This window comes from Ctenopharyngodon idella, chromosome 13, assembly GCF_019924925.1.
Source record: "Ctenopharyngodon idella isolate HZGC_01 chromosome 13, HZGC01, whole genome shotgun sequence".
Lineage (NCBI taxonomy): Eukaryota > Metazoa > Chordata > Actinopteri > Cypriniformes > Xenocyprididae > Ctenopharyngodon > Ctenopharyngodon idella.
This window is the reverse complement of record NC_067232.1, coordinates 25350271-25365111: the sequence shown is the minus strand read 5'-3', so window position 1 is coordinate 25365111 and position 14841 is coordinate 25350271. Positions and strand designations below refer to the sequence as shown.

The 14841-nt window shown below is 39.2% G+C and overlaps 1 protein-coding gene and 1 long non-coding RNA gene across 4 annotated transcripts in view; one reads left to right on the top strand and one right to left on the bottom strand.

Moving 5' to 3' along the window:
• Positions 1–1567: 1567 nt before the first annotated feature.
• pwwp2b (PWWP domain containing 2B) lies at positions 1568–13899 on the bottom strand. Of its 2 annotated transcripts, XM_051917955.1 has the most exons (4): positions 13656–13899; positions 5097–6732; positions 3900–3935; positions 1568–2909 (listed from the first exon to the last, which is right to left on the bottom strand). In XM_051917955.1, exons 1-2 carry the CDS (start codon positions 13793–13795, stop codon positions 5097–5099), a joined length of 1776 nt encoding a protein of 591 aa, XP_051773915.1. In that variant the 5' UTR covers positions 13796–13899; the 3' UTR covers positions 1568–2909; positions 3900–3935. The 2 variants fall into 2 exon arrangements, with proteins under 2 accessions (XP_051773915.1, XP_051773914.1); XM_051917954.1 differs by lacking the exon at positions 3900–3935.
• LOC127525425 (uncharacterized) overlaps positions 13872–14841 on the top strand; it is a 7705-nt gene continuing 6735 nt past the window's right edge. For both annotated transcript variants that reach the window (XR_007933333.1, XR_007933332.1), the window contains exon 1: positions 13872–14086. This is a non-coding gene — a long non-coding RNA (uncharacterized LOC127525425). The remainder of the gene's footprint in view (positions 14087–14841) is intronic.

Here is a 14841-nt window from a genome sequence, read left to right as displayed (position 1 = left end):
TGCTCAAGCTCATTAAAGTAGGATGAATTCTGATTGGCTGTCATTTTTAAAGTGATTCCAATGATAGCGTTCATCTGTGCTGCTATCATTATAGTTGTGGTTCTTTTACTATTCTTTTACATTTAGAATGAGTTTTCAAACTATATCTTTATCATCCTTCCTTGGTGTGAACAGCCTTATCTACAAATAAAATTGTAAGGAGGAAAAATTACCATTTTTTTTCTTAAGAAATGCAAGTACAAGTAGTCAGTTGAATGCAAAAAAAATGTTCTTCCACAAAATACAGTTAATGGAGAAGCAAAATGACTGAAGATAATAAGTCTTGTTTAATGAAAAATGTATCAAAATGAAGTGAGTTTTTGCTTAAAACAAGAACAAATATCTGCCAATGGGGTCAGAAAAATAAACTTAAAGGGGACCTATAATGCCCCTTTCACAAGATGTAATGTAAGTTTCTGGTGTCCCTAATTTGCCCCTATTTGGGTGTGAGCAAAACACGCCGTTTTTGTGTGTGTCCCTTTAAATGCAAATGAGCTGCTGCTCCCGGCCCCCTTTCCAGAAGAGGGCGGGGCTTTAACAGCTCACGCTTCGGTTGCTCAACAACAACAAAGCTGGAGAATCTCACGCAACCAAAATGAGGATTGTCAGTAACGGTGTTCAGCCTTACATTGTTCAAACCGGAGTCGGACACTGATGGAGAGACTCAGGAAGAAGTTACAACTTTAAGAATGAATCTGGACGTTTCTGAACGGTTAGTGGATAAATTTATATAGTTGCTGTGGAGTTGATTCAACTCATCGACTAGCATGTGCCGTCATGTTAATCTTTTGTGCAAATCCAGCGCTGAATTGACCCTCGTTTGTGAAGCAGTCCGGCGTAAAATGACGGCATGTCAACAACACTCTACTACAACAACTCTTCCTCTTCTCTAAAGCAGCCCAACATGGCCTCAGCCCCTTTGTTGCGTATTCTCGGGGCAGGGATTATGTAAATTTTGGGGTTTGTGATGTCACCAACCCGAGAAGAAGCTCGTTGTAGTCCTTAAAAAGCGATTTCAGTAAAAGAAAATATCTCCTTTGCATTGAACTTTGAGCGTCGTAACTTTGCAGATGTTGTTTATGCTCAAACAGCAACATTACACACTAACTCAAGTTAAAAAAGTGAAATCATAAATCAACCACCCCTTTAATTCAAAGGGAAAACAATGTTTTTCTGACCCCATTGGCAGATATTTTTCCTTGTTTTAAGCACAAACACGCTTCATTTTCATACATATTTCAGTAAACAAGACTTAATATCTACAGTCATTTTGTTTCTCTAGTAAATGTATCTTGATTTAAGAATGTTTAAATATTTGTGCTGGAAAACAAGACAAAAACACTGATGAATAGAATCATTTTGTGTTGCAGTGTTTAAATTGCACTTGAATAAAAAAAAGGAAAAAATAAAAACTTAAAATATACAGTAATCACAATATTTCACACCCGACTCACGCATATGCAGCCCAATAGTGTTTTGAAACTAAACCACTTTGCCATGCCCATGTGCAAAAGAACACTGCAGAAAGAACATTGCTTTTATATTTTATTCTATTTACAGCACATAAAAAACCCCACTGTTGAGCAGTGGGTGGTGGCAGATATAAAGCACTCGATGCCTGCAGAGAGTCCATATTCATAAGCCAGCTGGAAAAATGCACCAAAACCTGTGACTGCACTTCGAGCTTAAAATACACCTGGAGCGGCGCGAGATCTTGAGCGAGACCTCTTCAAACGCTCGCGTCCCGAAGGTCAGTCCGGCCATCTCAACAACTCCGATGTGTCACAGCAGACATACAGATACTCAAGCCCACGTACGCCTCCACTCATTCAGCAGACACATGATTGAACACGCTGCTTTTTATGCTTTAATGAAAGAGACGGTGCATAGGAGCGTACAGTTCTGTCCATATCTCCAGTGGAACATTTCATAAGGAGGAAAGCAACGATGTCTAACGTAAATCAGGCTAAACGCGGTAATACAGTGTACACAACTTCCTGAAAGCGTCCTTTAATTTGAAATCTGTTTAATAAAAATTAAAAATCACTTCAAAAGCGATGGGTTGGCTCCTCCGAGAGTCTGCAAACAACGAGTTCACAGCAGGCCACCAAGGTATGTATAAAGTGCTTCTCTTAACGTGACATTAAATAATTAAAGCAAAAGAAAACATCACATAATCAGAGCGAAATAAGAAAATGGAGGACAGGAGATATATTTCTTCAAGGGGACAGAAAACTAGCTGTAGAGAGAGAGAGAAAGTGAAGCGACGGACAAACTGACATACTGCATGGTGTAAGACCTACATGATGCAAAAGGGAATTTCACATTTTCTTAATCTGAAGAAACAGACACAGTAAGACTTGTCGTTTAGGTTTTATAACACGGATATTCGTCAGTCCGTTCCGTTCTGGCGTCCAGTCATAAACGGACAGTGAAGCAAACCGTCAGTCATAAGAAACAGCAGCAGTGTGATCTTACAGGATTATTTTGAGGCCAGTCACCGGTCGAGTGTTTTTCGTGAATAAATACATTCGGATTTAGTGTCAAGCTACTTGTTCTAATATAATGTACGTCCTAAAAAACAAACAAACGAAAGATGGAGAGACAAACGAAGAGGAGATGGGGGAATTGTTCGCTCCGAGTCGTCTTTTAAGATGTTCCCACGTTCTCCTCGTGGCCCCTCAAACTCAGTCCGCTCATCACAAGGCAGACATTTTCTTCCAAACAGTCATGTGTGGGGGAGGAAAAAAGCACCTTCCCCTCATGGTATCCGTGGCAAATGAAGGCGCTCTCCGTCCTGGGAGGTTGCCACATACTGGGAGCGCCTGCAGACCCCTGAATGACAGCCATTCCACTGCCGTCCTTGTCCTCTACAGAGAGAAAACAAACATGAAACCCTAAGAGGTTTAGAAATATACTTTTAATTCATCTATTCAGTACTGACAAAAATAAATTATGCAATTAATTTAAACAATATTTGTATCACGATAACTAGCTAACATCAAACCACTGAGAGACTGTTGCGAGTTGAGGACTTTACGTAAAGATCTTACAATGTATTTAATGAATGGTGATGCATAAAAAAACGCATGCATAAAAATGCATGCAAAAAAACAAATAAAAATGCATAAATGCTGCATAAAAATGCACGAATTGTCTAAAAATGCATTAATAAAAACGCATAAATGCATAAAAATGCATTAACAAAAATGCATAAAAATACGTGCATAAAATGCATAATGCAAAAAAAAAACAATGCATAAAGGGGCATGCATAAAAATGCATAAACGATGCATAAAAATGCATGCATAAACGATGCATAAAAATGCATGCATAAAATGCATAAATGATGCATGCATAAAATGCATAAATGATGCATAAAAAATGCATGCATAAAAATGCATTTTTTTATTTTTATTTCTGTAGTGCTTTATACAATACAGATCGTTTCAAAGCAGCTTCACAGTAATAAAGAGGAAAATAATGATCAATGATGCAAACTTCATCAAATATAAGACAAATTAAAAAAATAAAACACATCACTGAAGTTTGGATCCGCAGGCATGAAGTCATGCAAAGCACAGTCTAGATGACTAAATATGGCTGCAGGCAAATTCAGGAGTCCAAACACTGGCAGTGGGAGCGGCTTGTGAACTTGAGACAATATTGAACCAAGACAGCATCTGATCCTCAATAAACATGAGGTGACCTAGCAATCTCCAAAGAAACCGAGGCCATGGGAACCAACCGGGAAGTTAAAGACGATTCTATGCTCAACTAATCAGAAATCAAGCCTGTTTTCAGCCTAATCGTGTTTGGGGATCATTGCACCTAAAAGAAAAAAGATGTCATGCACCCACCTTCATGTCATTCCAAACCGTATGACTTACTTTCTTCTGTGGAACACAAAAGAAGAGGTTCAGCCCTATGTTCATGCTGCTCTTTATAACTAAAGCAGACTAGAAAAGGTTTTACAGCCCTGATCAAAGTATAAATAAATACTGTATACTTCAGTATTTATACTATAAATACTGTATATCTCAATAAGACTCAAGGCAAACCATGCAATAGAGATTTATGTGAGGAACAGATTGAAATCACCACAGTGCATCACAATGCGCCATGTTTATGGAGAAACATAAATGAGATGTAAGAACTATAGTGGGGAGCAAGAAAGCCTAGTCACCATTTACTGTCATTGTGCAGCAGCGTCAACGTACTTGCAAAATTTACTTTTGTGTTCCACAGAAAATGTTGTAGTCATTCGGACTTAGAAAGACACGAGGGTGAATAAATGATGATAGAGTTTGAAATTGTGTGGGTTTTTTTTAAAGAAAAAGCAAAGATAAGTAAAGCCCAAAGTAAACTTTTTTTTTTTTACACTTAAGGGTAACACTAAAGAAACTAATACAATGCCTTTCTTTAGGGATTAGGGATTGCACTGATTAGTTGGTCCACAAGGTGGCAAAACTGCCAGATAAGCGAAACAACAACAGCAAACTACTGGAGACGCAACAACAACTGATGTCCGTGTTGGTGAGCGCTTGCGTGAAAGGGTTCAGAGATTCACGCAACTCAGAGCACAAAGACATTTTCTTCTGCAGAGAAATATCGCAGACATTGGACAAGGATGAAACTCTCTATCCCGCATGTGTCGAGCACCTGTGTTTCAAATGAAATATACTTCAAAAGGATGTGCGTACAGCTGTACTCCTATGCTTTCCGTCAAAATCGAAGTATGCTTTGGGCTAGGGATAGTTCACCCAAAAATGAAAATTCTGTCATGTACTCACCCTCATGTCGTTCCAAACCCATAAGACTTTCATCCATTAACACAAATGGATTTATTTTAGAATGTTTTAAAGCATCAGAGTTTTGGGTGAATAGACTTTCAATGGAGGGACAGAATTCATTAAAAATATCTTCATTTGTGTTTCAAAGATGAATATAAATCTTACAGGTTTGGGATGATATGAGGGTGAGTATAGATGACAGAATTTTTAGTTTTGGGTGAACAATCCATTTAACAGTGTAATGACAAGCAAAGAAAGACTTACCTAAGTTTCGCAGTGAGCCAGTAGAGATGTGATTTCCGCGCTCATGTGTCCCACTGCCTTGGCGGCCTCCATGATGGCACGACGGTACATCCCTTTCTTTTTACGGTTGAAGCGTGACCTGAAGAATTCGCGGAACGGCGACAGTTTGGCAACCGAGAGTTGGGAGGTGGTGGGGGACCCGAACCAGGACACTTTAGCTTCTGGCCAAGGAGCATCAACCTCGCCTTCTTCTCTACGAGTACCGCTAATACTGAGTATCCGAGCAGGCCACCAAGGGAAGCCGTGAATCTTTCCCCAAACAACATCACCTACTGTCACAGCATAACCTTCCTCGGTCACGCACTTAGTCATGCTGCGAGTGTGCAGTCGTACGGTTAGAGGTGGAACAGTCTTGCTTTCCCCTTGAGAGGAAGACGACACTGAGATGTCGTCACCTGGAGCGAGATCGCACAGTTCTGGCGACGTGCCATCCGAGCTGAACGACTTGGACTCATCTAGACTGTCGCTGCTGCACACGGAAAGGCTCGAAGAGTCTGCTTTCCTCTTCCGGAAGTTAATGAGTAAAGTCAGGTCACCGTGCCGTTCGACTTCCTCACCTGACCAAAGTTCTAACGAGTTCTTCTCCGCACCATCCTCAGATTGACAGCTGGGAACTCTGGGACTTCTTCTCTGGGCACCACTGACCAGTTCCGCCTCGTACACGGACACCTGCTCCGCTCCGTCGGCCCGGGATCTTAAGCGTATCTTGGGCGATGGGGCCTCTGGACTAGCCAACTTTGGGAGCTTGAGTTTGGGAATGGAAATGGTAAGACCTGTTCGGATGGCGTCCATTGGCGGTTGCACGACTTTCTGGGATTCCTTGGAGGCGTCTCTTTGTCCGTGGCCATTCTGCAACAACTGTTTCGGACAGAAGGGTTTGACAGAACCGTGTACTCTTGAGGGGATCTTCATTACTTCGCCTTTACCTTGTGGAGTGCTATAGGAGATCTTAATTACAGGACTGTGAGGAATCACGTCCCCTCCGGGAAACTTCTCATCGTCTTTCTTATCCTTTCGAAAGCGTTTGCTGTCGTAGACCATTGAGTCCTCTCTTCTCTTCGACTCTTTGTTGTTGTTGTCCCCATCATCCTTCCTCTTGGCCGGAGTTGATTTAGTGTCCTCGTCTTCTTGAGGTGCGTTCTCTTTCCTGGACGTCTTGGGCGCTGTTGGTCCATCTTTGCTGTCCTCATCGCTGTTTAGTGTGTTTTTACATTTCTCGCACAACACCTGCCGAGGTCTCAGTCGGATTGTGCTCATGGTCATCCTTCCAGACTCTCGACTTCGTCTTTTCTTCCTTTTGATTGGACGAGGCGGCGGTTGAGGAACCCACTGGTTGTACGTGTGCCGGACCCACATGGGCTGCGGGAAGGGAGCACCCTCAAAGTACGGAGGGTACGTCGGCTGGCCCGGCTGTACTGGGATGGGTACGGGGGCAGGAGGTGCCATCGCTGGCTCCGTGTTCTCATCTTTTGGTCGCTGTGAAGGCTGACTAATGGGTTTAGAAGAAGCCTCTTCACTCGAGACTTCACAGTCTGGTCTCAATATGAGGCTCTCTTCTGTTTTTCCAACAATGTCTGGAAGGCAAAACAGCCCAGTCCTATGGAAGAGAATCAAAAGGGAAATATAAGAGCCAAGCACTTTCACAGTAACAGAATCAGAGTGATGGAGGTTAATTACCAGAAGTACTGCACTTCTGTGCATTGTAGAGCTGCATGATTCTGTATACGTTGAGAATGACATTTTTTTTTGTTTTGTTTAAAATAGAGATCACAAATCCCCCATGATTCTGAATAGACAACGAAACAAAATAACACGTAATTTACTAGAGGTTCAGACAAAAAAAAGTCTAAAAAATAAAAATAAAAAAATTAATTAACTTGAAACTAACTTTTAAAAAACAGTTTGAGTGAATGATTCAATGACTCAATCATAAAGACTTCACTTGTTTCATTACTGGTGAATCAGCATTTTGAATGAATCATCTCTTGAATGAATGATTCAATGACAAATACATTTTAACTTGTCGCCACCTACTGGTGTAACAATGTAATTAACACAATCTGTATTTGAAGCCTCAAGTTACTTTCAAAAGGAGATTTACTCTATTTTGATCACTACTGTAGACATCAGTGTTTGTATCTGAACTATAAACTTTTATCCCAGTACTTCTGTGATAATTAGAATTATTGCAAGACAGAAATAATGATACTGTGTGGTTGAAAAGACTGTTTGTGAAGCCGTTTCATAACTATACATGACAACTGCTCTCTCTGAATCAGCGGCAGCGCTAATGCAGATCTGAATGTTTGCTGTGATCGTAGAATCATTGTCATTTAGGAATTTGATTGCGTGGGTGTTTGAATCGAGATCGCGGTCTTTTAATGATTAACCATACAGCTTAAGGCACAACGTGCAACACAACAGTTTCCTGATTATTGTGATAAACTAACGATAATTTTATTAATAATCAAGACTTTTGTTTAAGGGCAGGACACACCAAGTCAATGATCGGCCGTCAGGTAATCAGTGAGCATCAGTTGGGCTAGTTTTTGAGCATGAGCATGTTGAAACAACGTCGGCCGTTGGGAAGAGAGATCACTTTTATTGGCTGTCAGCTTTGTATACCAGTGCATGAGAAGAAAAACGACAGTGACAAAGAAAGCAAACGATGAAGACGAGGGCACACAAATAACTTACCTTCATCTTCATCTTGTTGAAACATATGCAAATATTTTCATAACGACATGGCCGTATGTAGCCTAATTAATTGAATTAGGCTTAAGTGAAGACAAATCGATCAGCATGATTCATATTCGGTAATCGAGCGCTGCTTTGTTTACGGTTTGTATATTCGCATTCCTAGTTCACATTCCCTTTTTTGAATGGCAAATACAGACTACTGCCATCTGTTGTTGTGGACAGGCGCAGAACATATACGCTGGTTGGCCGTCCTTTCATCTCTGCTAGTTCTTTGACATCGGTTTGGTGTGTACTGGCCTTCAAAGTGAAGAATGTAATTAGAGTGCCAATTAAACAAAAATAAAGACAAAAATTTTTCAAACTGGTCTTCTAAACATTCCTCAATCTGCCACTGTCTGGCCAAACATATCTTTACATTAATTGGGTAAATCAATCTTTGAAAGGTTTACTTATAGTTAACTCTGCATACTAATGGTGCTTTTCCACTGTGTGGTACAGTTTGCTCGGTTTGCTTTTCCACTGCAGTTTAGTACCGCTTAAAAGTGGGTAGGATTATAGACTCGTCGACTCAGCGCCTCTACTGCCGTGGATCCGCTCCTCGACTACCAACGAGAAGGAAAGTCTGCACCTCGTCTACTGACCATGATACAGCCATTTCTTTTTTCTAGTTGCATGTGACGGTCATTTAAAGCAAGTCGTTTAAAAAAGGCGTGCAAACAAATGATACTGGGGTGGCTGTTGCTGACTATTTAAATCTAGCGGGGTTGGTGTCTCGTGTCGCTGGTAGTGACGATTCTCTCTCTGCAGTGTTTACACGTCAAATTTTAATATCGGTAAGGCTCGCTTAGAACCTCAACCGATGTGGTATTATTTAAAGCGCCCCTATTATGGATTTTTGAAAATGACCTTTCATGTAGTGTGTAACATAGCTCTAAGTGAATGAAAACATCCTGCAAAGTTTTAAATCTGAAAGTGCACCATATATAAAGTTATTGTCTCTCAAAAGTAAGTCGACTCGTGTCAATTAAACTCAGACGTCACAACGAAACATTAGCATATTGCCCGGCCACTTATTGCGCACGCAGACGCCAGGGAAAATACATTTTTTCAACAATACGACAGCAGTACAATCTTTTGTTGTGTTCCCGTCATTTTACTGACGACTGCTTCTAAAACCTCGGGGAGTTTAATGCAGGATTCACTAAACGCTTGGTCTTAAAATATGGATCAATGCCCAGTTTATTTGGACCAGCTTGCTCCTCTGAATCTCAACCTCTAAGTATGATTAATAATTGAGGTTTATATTTTCTAGCGATCGTTCAAAATTCACAGTTTTGTATGTTATGTTGTGTAACGTATGTTGTAGTCTGTATGTCTCGTGCTAACCGGCTAACTCACGTTTCTGTAGTTCTGCTATTAAGATGTGAGTCCAATATTGTCTAAAAATGTGTTGATTAATGCAGCTTGTCTGTCTTATTACTTGGAGTAATGATCAAGGGTGGAGCACGACTTTTGTTTACAAAGTCTAATGCATTATCAGCTATTCACGTTTGTGCCCGGCTAACGTGGGAGTTTACAACATAACTGTGGGCCCGGTTCGCATATAACCGTAAAACAAACTGTTTTTTTCCTTTGCGTTTTTATTATTACAGTAGAGTGGAGCTCTATCTGTATTGTAATCGGATGTTAAAATGCTAGTCCGCGCTAACTAGTTGAAGTATTCTCTCTGTAAACAGTAAACACCCATTATAATGTCAAACAATGATACAGACATTGTTTTTACTTTGTTAATAGTTATGACGAAAAAGTCTGTGTACACATCTGGCCTAAATATTTATCTTATGTTAGAGGTTTTCAGCTTCGCTTGGCATTCTGATACAGGTCCCAAAGGTGCACCTACATAAAGTATAACAGTGACGCTGCTATCACATCTTACAAATAACGCAAACTAAGGTGACACTTACCATAAAGAAACGTCCTACTCCAGTCGTGATTGCGAATCAGTTTCTGGTTGATCGACTACTTAAGACATTTCATCGCTGGACTCGGGTTCGAATTGATACGATAAAATCGATGCTATCTTTTCTGTCCATACATTGTCTTGCGATCTGATGGCTGTCATTCAGTTATGGCAATGGGCACACGGTGCACGCAGTAGGCCAATCACAAAGGATTGGGCCATCTGACCAATCAGAGCAGTGTAGGCTCACGGAAAGGAGGGGTTTAGAAAGACTGATTCTTCAAACTGCTTCTAATGAATCGTTTACGAACTGAGGTGAAATTAAATGTATATTCTGAGAAAACTAAAGTGTTTTTTGACCTTGCGTGCATGTAAACCAGTTGTAGGAGACTCCCAAAACAATATTAGGAACCTTAAAAAAGGCATAATAGGGGCACTTTAAGTGAGCCATACTGAGCCGTACTATGCAGTGGAAAAACGCCATAATATGCAGTATTATTTAGTATAATTAGTTTTTATTAAATGTCTATACAATTTTGAGTTATTTTAGTACTTAAACTAAACAAAAATGATACAATGAGCTGAAATAAAATAATTTTATTTAAAAGTAATGAAAATAGTGTTTTTTGGTTTTAGTTTACAATAATAAACCTGTTGCGATGGCACAGAAAAAAAAAAACGCCTTATGTTTAACACTCTTATCACAGTGTTGCAAAACATTTGAAGGCTCATGAACTGAAATACATGATTAATCATTTCTAATGACAAGCTAACTCTTGACTGGAAAAACTAGTTAGTAAACCAGTCATATCATGCAACACATAACCACACCTGTTTGTTTTCGTAACCTTTAAAAATACCCCAGAAACCATTTCATCTTTCAAAACCCTTAACGGTGCATTATTCTTAGAAACTCTGTTATGCTTGGAATTTAAAAGCAGCAGGGTGAATTTCACAAAAACACATTAAGATCATATTTCAAGATAATAAAGCAATTTAAGACAATTTTAGGACAACCATTATTATTTTTATTGTGATATTGTCATAATTAAGCACATTATCTCACTACTGCAATTACTAGACATGGAGATTTTCTTTACGTTGCATATTTGCATGTAATGAAACAACTATTACATACAAATTCATACGTTTTGTGAAATCGACCCAGTAGTTTAAAAATCACACTAGAGTCTTGAGGTGAGCAGGAGTCTGTGAAAGATGCAACCTGAGCCAAAGCAATGAGCTGCACGGCTGTGCGCTGTTAGAAAACACAGACAAAGAGACCAACGGGACGGGCCCGGAACCCCCCTCCACCTCACTGAACAAAAACAATCCCATAAACCACCGGGGACACAGGGAGAGGGCCAAGAGATTTGGTTGTTTTCACATCCAGCCCTGAAATCTAATTGTGTCGGGATTATCAATTAAACCTTAGAAGGAAGTCCTGCGGGTAACAGAGGAAGAAGCCCTCAGGCAATAAACACCAATCATTTGAGATGTTTGATGAAAAATAAAACGCCCACCCCTGAAGCTACTGTCCTCAAGGCCACAATAACTACAGGCCTACAGCGTCGAGTATCAGTATCCAGAGTAAGAAACATTTCACTGCGTAATTAGAATATACTGTATGTATATATATAGTATAACAGCTAAGATGATGAACGACTAGATGCTATTTAAACACTCCCAGCCTGAATGAAACACTAGCCGACTACATACTGTACACTGCTTGCTATTTTTTGACAAATTAGGCACGATTCTATGCTAAACGCTTCAAAAATTTGGTGTAGAAACTATTTTCAGTCAGAAATTGCTAGTACAGTTCACACATAATTACAAAGAAACAACAAGTAACACATTGAATTACACATGAAATTTTGAAAGTCTGAAACTGAAACTGTATTTTCTTTTAAAATGTACTCCAGTCATCTTTGTTTTGTCTGCAACTTCCAAAAATAACTGTGTATTTTCAGCTTATTGAGGTGTGCAGCTTGTCTTACTGGTTAACATTAGTTTAGTTAATGCATTAACTAACAATGAGCAATGTATTTTTACAGCTTTAATTAACCTTTGTTAATGTTACTAATAAAACTTAGTTCACATTGCATTAACTAATATTAACAGATACAAGTTGTGATCTTAAAAAAAAAAAAAAAAAAAAAAAATGTATTAGTAAATGCTAAAATGAACATTAAGATTAATAAATGCTGTGCTCATTGTTAGTTCATGTTAACTAATGTAGGTAAGCAATGTAAACAAATGAAATGTTAATGCATATTTATAAACTAGGTGTTGTGCAAAAATGTGTGGCTTTTGGTAGCTCAATTAAATACTACGTCAAAAAAGAGAAGAAAAACATGGCAATTGCAGTTACTTCTGGTTCATTCGTCACACTGGAACACTGCGTAGTGGGACACAGTATTCTATGTAGTGTGCTTAGCAAGTGCACTAGATCATCTGAGTATGATATTCTGAACATAGTGCGATACGTCCAAGGACAGAGTGAACAAGCGATGATGATTCACCCAAAAAACCTTCCCAGCAGGACATGATTCATGATGACATAACAGGAACTAACAGTGAAGCAGCATTTGAACATCTCAAAGTGATTTAATCAATCCTTCATGGCACTAAAAATAAAGGTTCTAAAAGGTCCATTTTTGGTTCCCCAAAGAACATTTCAATAAACAGTTCTTAAACAAAACAAACCTTTTTTTTCCGTAGTGTAAAGAACATTTTAATAATCTAAAGAACCTTGTGAAAGGGAAAGATTCCATGGAACCAACAATGCTAATAAAGAACCTTCATTTTTAAGAGTGCACAGGTGAGGAAAAGTACACATAGCACATAAAAAGTTATTAATATTTTAATTTTTTAGATTAACCACTGATAATAAAACCTGAAAATAATACGTAAACATGTCTTGACAGTTTATGATATATCATATATATACACCTTTAAACTAAATGTACGGAATAACTTTACAGTTATAAAAATTAACCGTTCTATGGCAGTCATTTTTCTCTGATGGCCTGGAGCTCTATAAATTAAAGGCGATATAAGATTCTGATGCAATGTGTCTATAAATACCACACAGTATCTGTGTGACAGACACTCATATTCAAGCAAATACCCACATTCGCAGGCAGAATAAACCATCCGCAATGGAATATAACCTGGAGAAGCAATTTTTCTCAGGTTCAGTGACACAAAAACTTGATTATTCCACATCAGATCCATAGAATCTGAAAATAACCACTGGTGAAATATGGAATAAACCAATGCAGGTCATTTTAAATGTGTTAACTATGAGAAAACAGGTTCAAAATTGAAAGTGTTAACTTCCCAAAATGCAATTATTAGTATAAAATGAATAAACACGTATACCTGAACAATATTTGACCTTTAAACTGACTGTGTGTGTTCAGGCAGCCATCACAGGCTATAACAATGCCATCTGACCCTTCATGAAGAATAATGATTATTTGACTCAATTAAACAGATCCCGTGTCACAATTCATGAATGCTCGATGACAGCACTGAATGTGCATGAAAACATCAATCAGTGTTTCATCTGGAAATGATACAAAGAAACAGCTTCAGCTGCTACATGGCTAAAGCAGAATAACCAACCATCACACCATCATCTGCTGCAAGACACTGAAAATCACACAATCCGACACAAAAGAAACGATTTATTCTCGTCTATACGCGTGTCTGATGATGATAATGATGGTGGTGGTTGCTGTTCTTCTCATTGTCTCTGATAAAGGCCTGACTGTGTTCTCCTGGCCTGCTGTTTGGGCCCGACATCACAAAAATTGTGTTTCTGCATGAAAACACAAAGAAACGCGACTCACTTTCTGCTGCAGTCCAGTAAGATTCCCGTGTAGCTCCTCTCTCGGTACGTGAGCGTCACCACCAGCGTGTCGTTGACGATCTGGTCGACGGTCACCGGGATCCTGGAGCCGGCCCGCAGCTCCTCCGCTACAGCCTCCATGTTTTCCTTGCTCGGGTGTCCGGGTTGGCGTCGCTCGATCCCGGCCGCCGGAGCCACGGTCGCGTCGGCCTTCGCTGCTACTGCGATCCGTCAGCGCGCTCGGGAGGCTCCGCCAGGACGCGCAATGACGCCATCAACTCCACCGACGCGATTACAACGGATCCGTCCGCGGTGACATCACCAGAGAAAGACGAGAACCTCCATCTGAGCTTCAACAGCACCAAACACACATCTGCATACTGCATGTGTGTTTAGTGAAGAGAACATAGACTTACAATCCTGGACATACTGGTAAACTCACCTATTAGAGCACAAGGCACATTGATTATATATATATATATATATATATATATATATATATATATTATACATATATATACACATACATACATACATATAGCATAACATAAATTTTATTAGATGAGTTTTGGCATTTATATATTATGTTAACATATATATATGTGTGTGTGTGTGTGTGTGTGTTTGGTTTTCATATAAACAAGTTCTGCTGTTATGATGTATTTTCATATACATTTTAATTTTTATATCAATAGCTTAAACATAAGTTCACCTACAGTAAAGTGCCTGGAAACTTACAAGGAGGCCTCAAGATGAGTTAAAATAATGTTTTATTAAAATGATTAAGCTTAGTTGATTGATTTTACTGCAGACCTGCGTTTTATTTATTTCTTTTTTTTCCATTGAGCATAAACCACATGAATTATGTGTATGCAAAGCGGTTTATTCTTCTCAATACAGTATTAAGATTCAGTAGCTCTTACCATGTTCAAATGTTTCATAAATATTTGTTGAACAACAACAGAAAGGCAGTCATAACTAACAATTTTACAAACAAAGGCTGAGATTACACTCAGTTTTCACATCACATTCTACACAACATACCAAACAATAAAGACAAAAGAAAAGAGAGAAAGAGAGGGAAAAAAAGTAGGGGAGTAGGAGGTTTTTATATTATAGAACCAAAATCCTCTAATATAGAATACAAAGGATTTTTAGAAATCTTGGCCAACTGAAAAGTATGAACA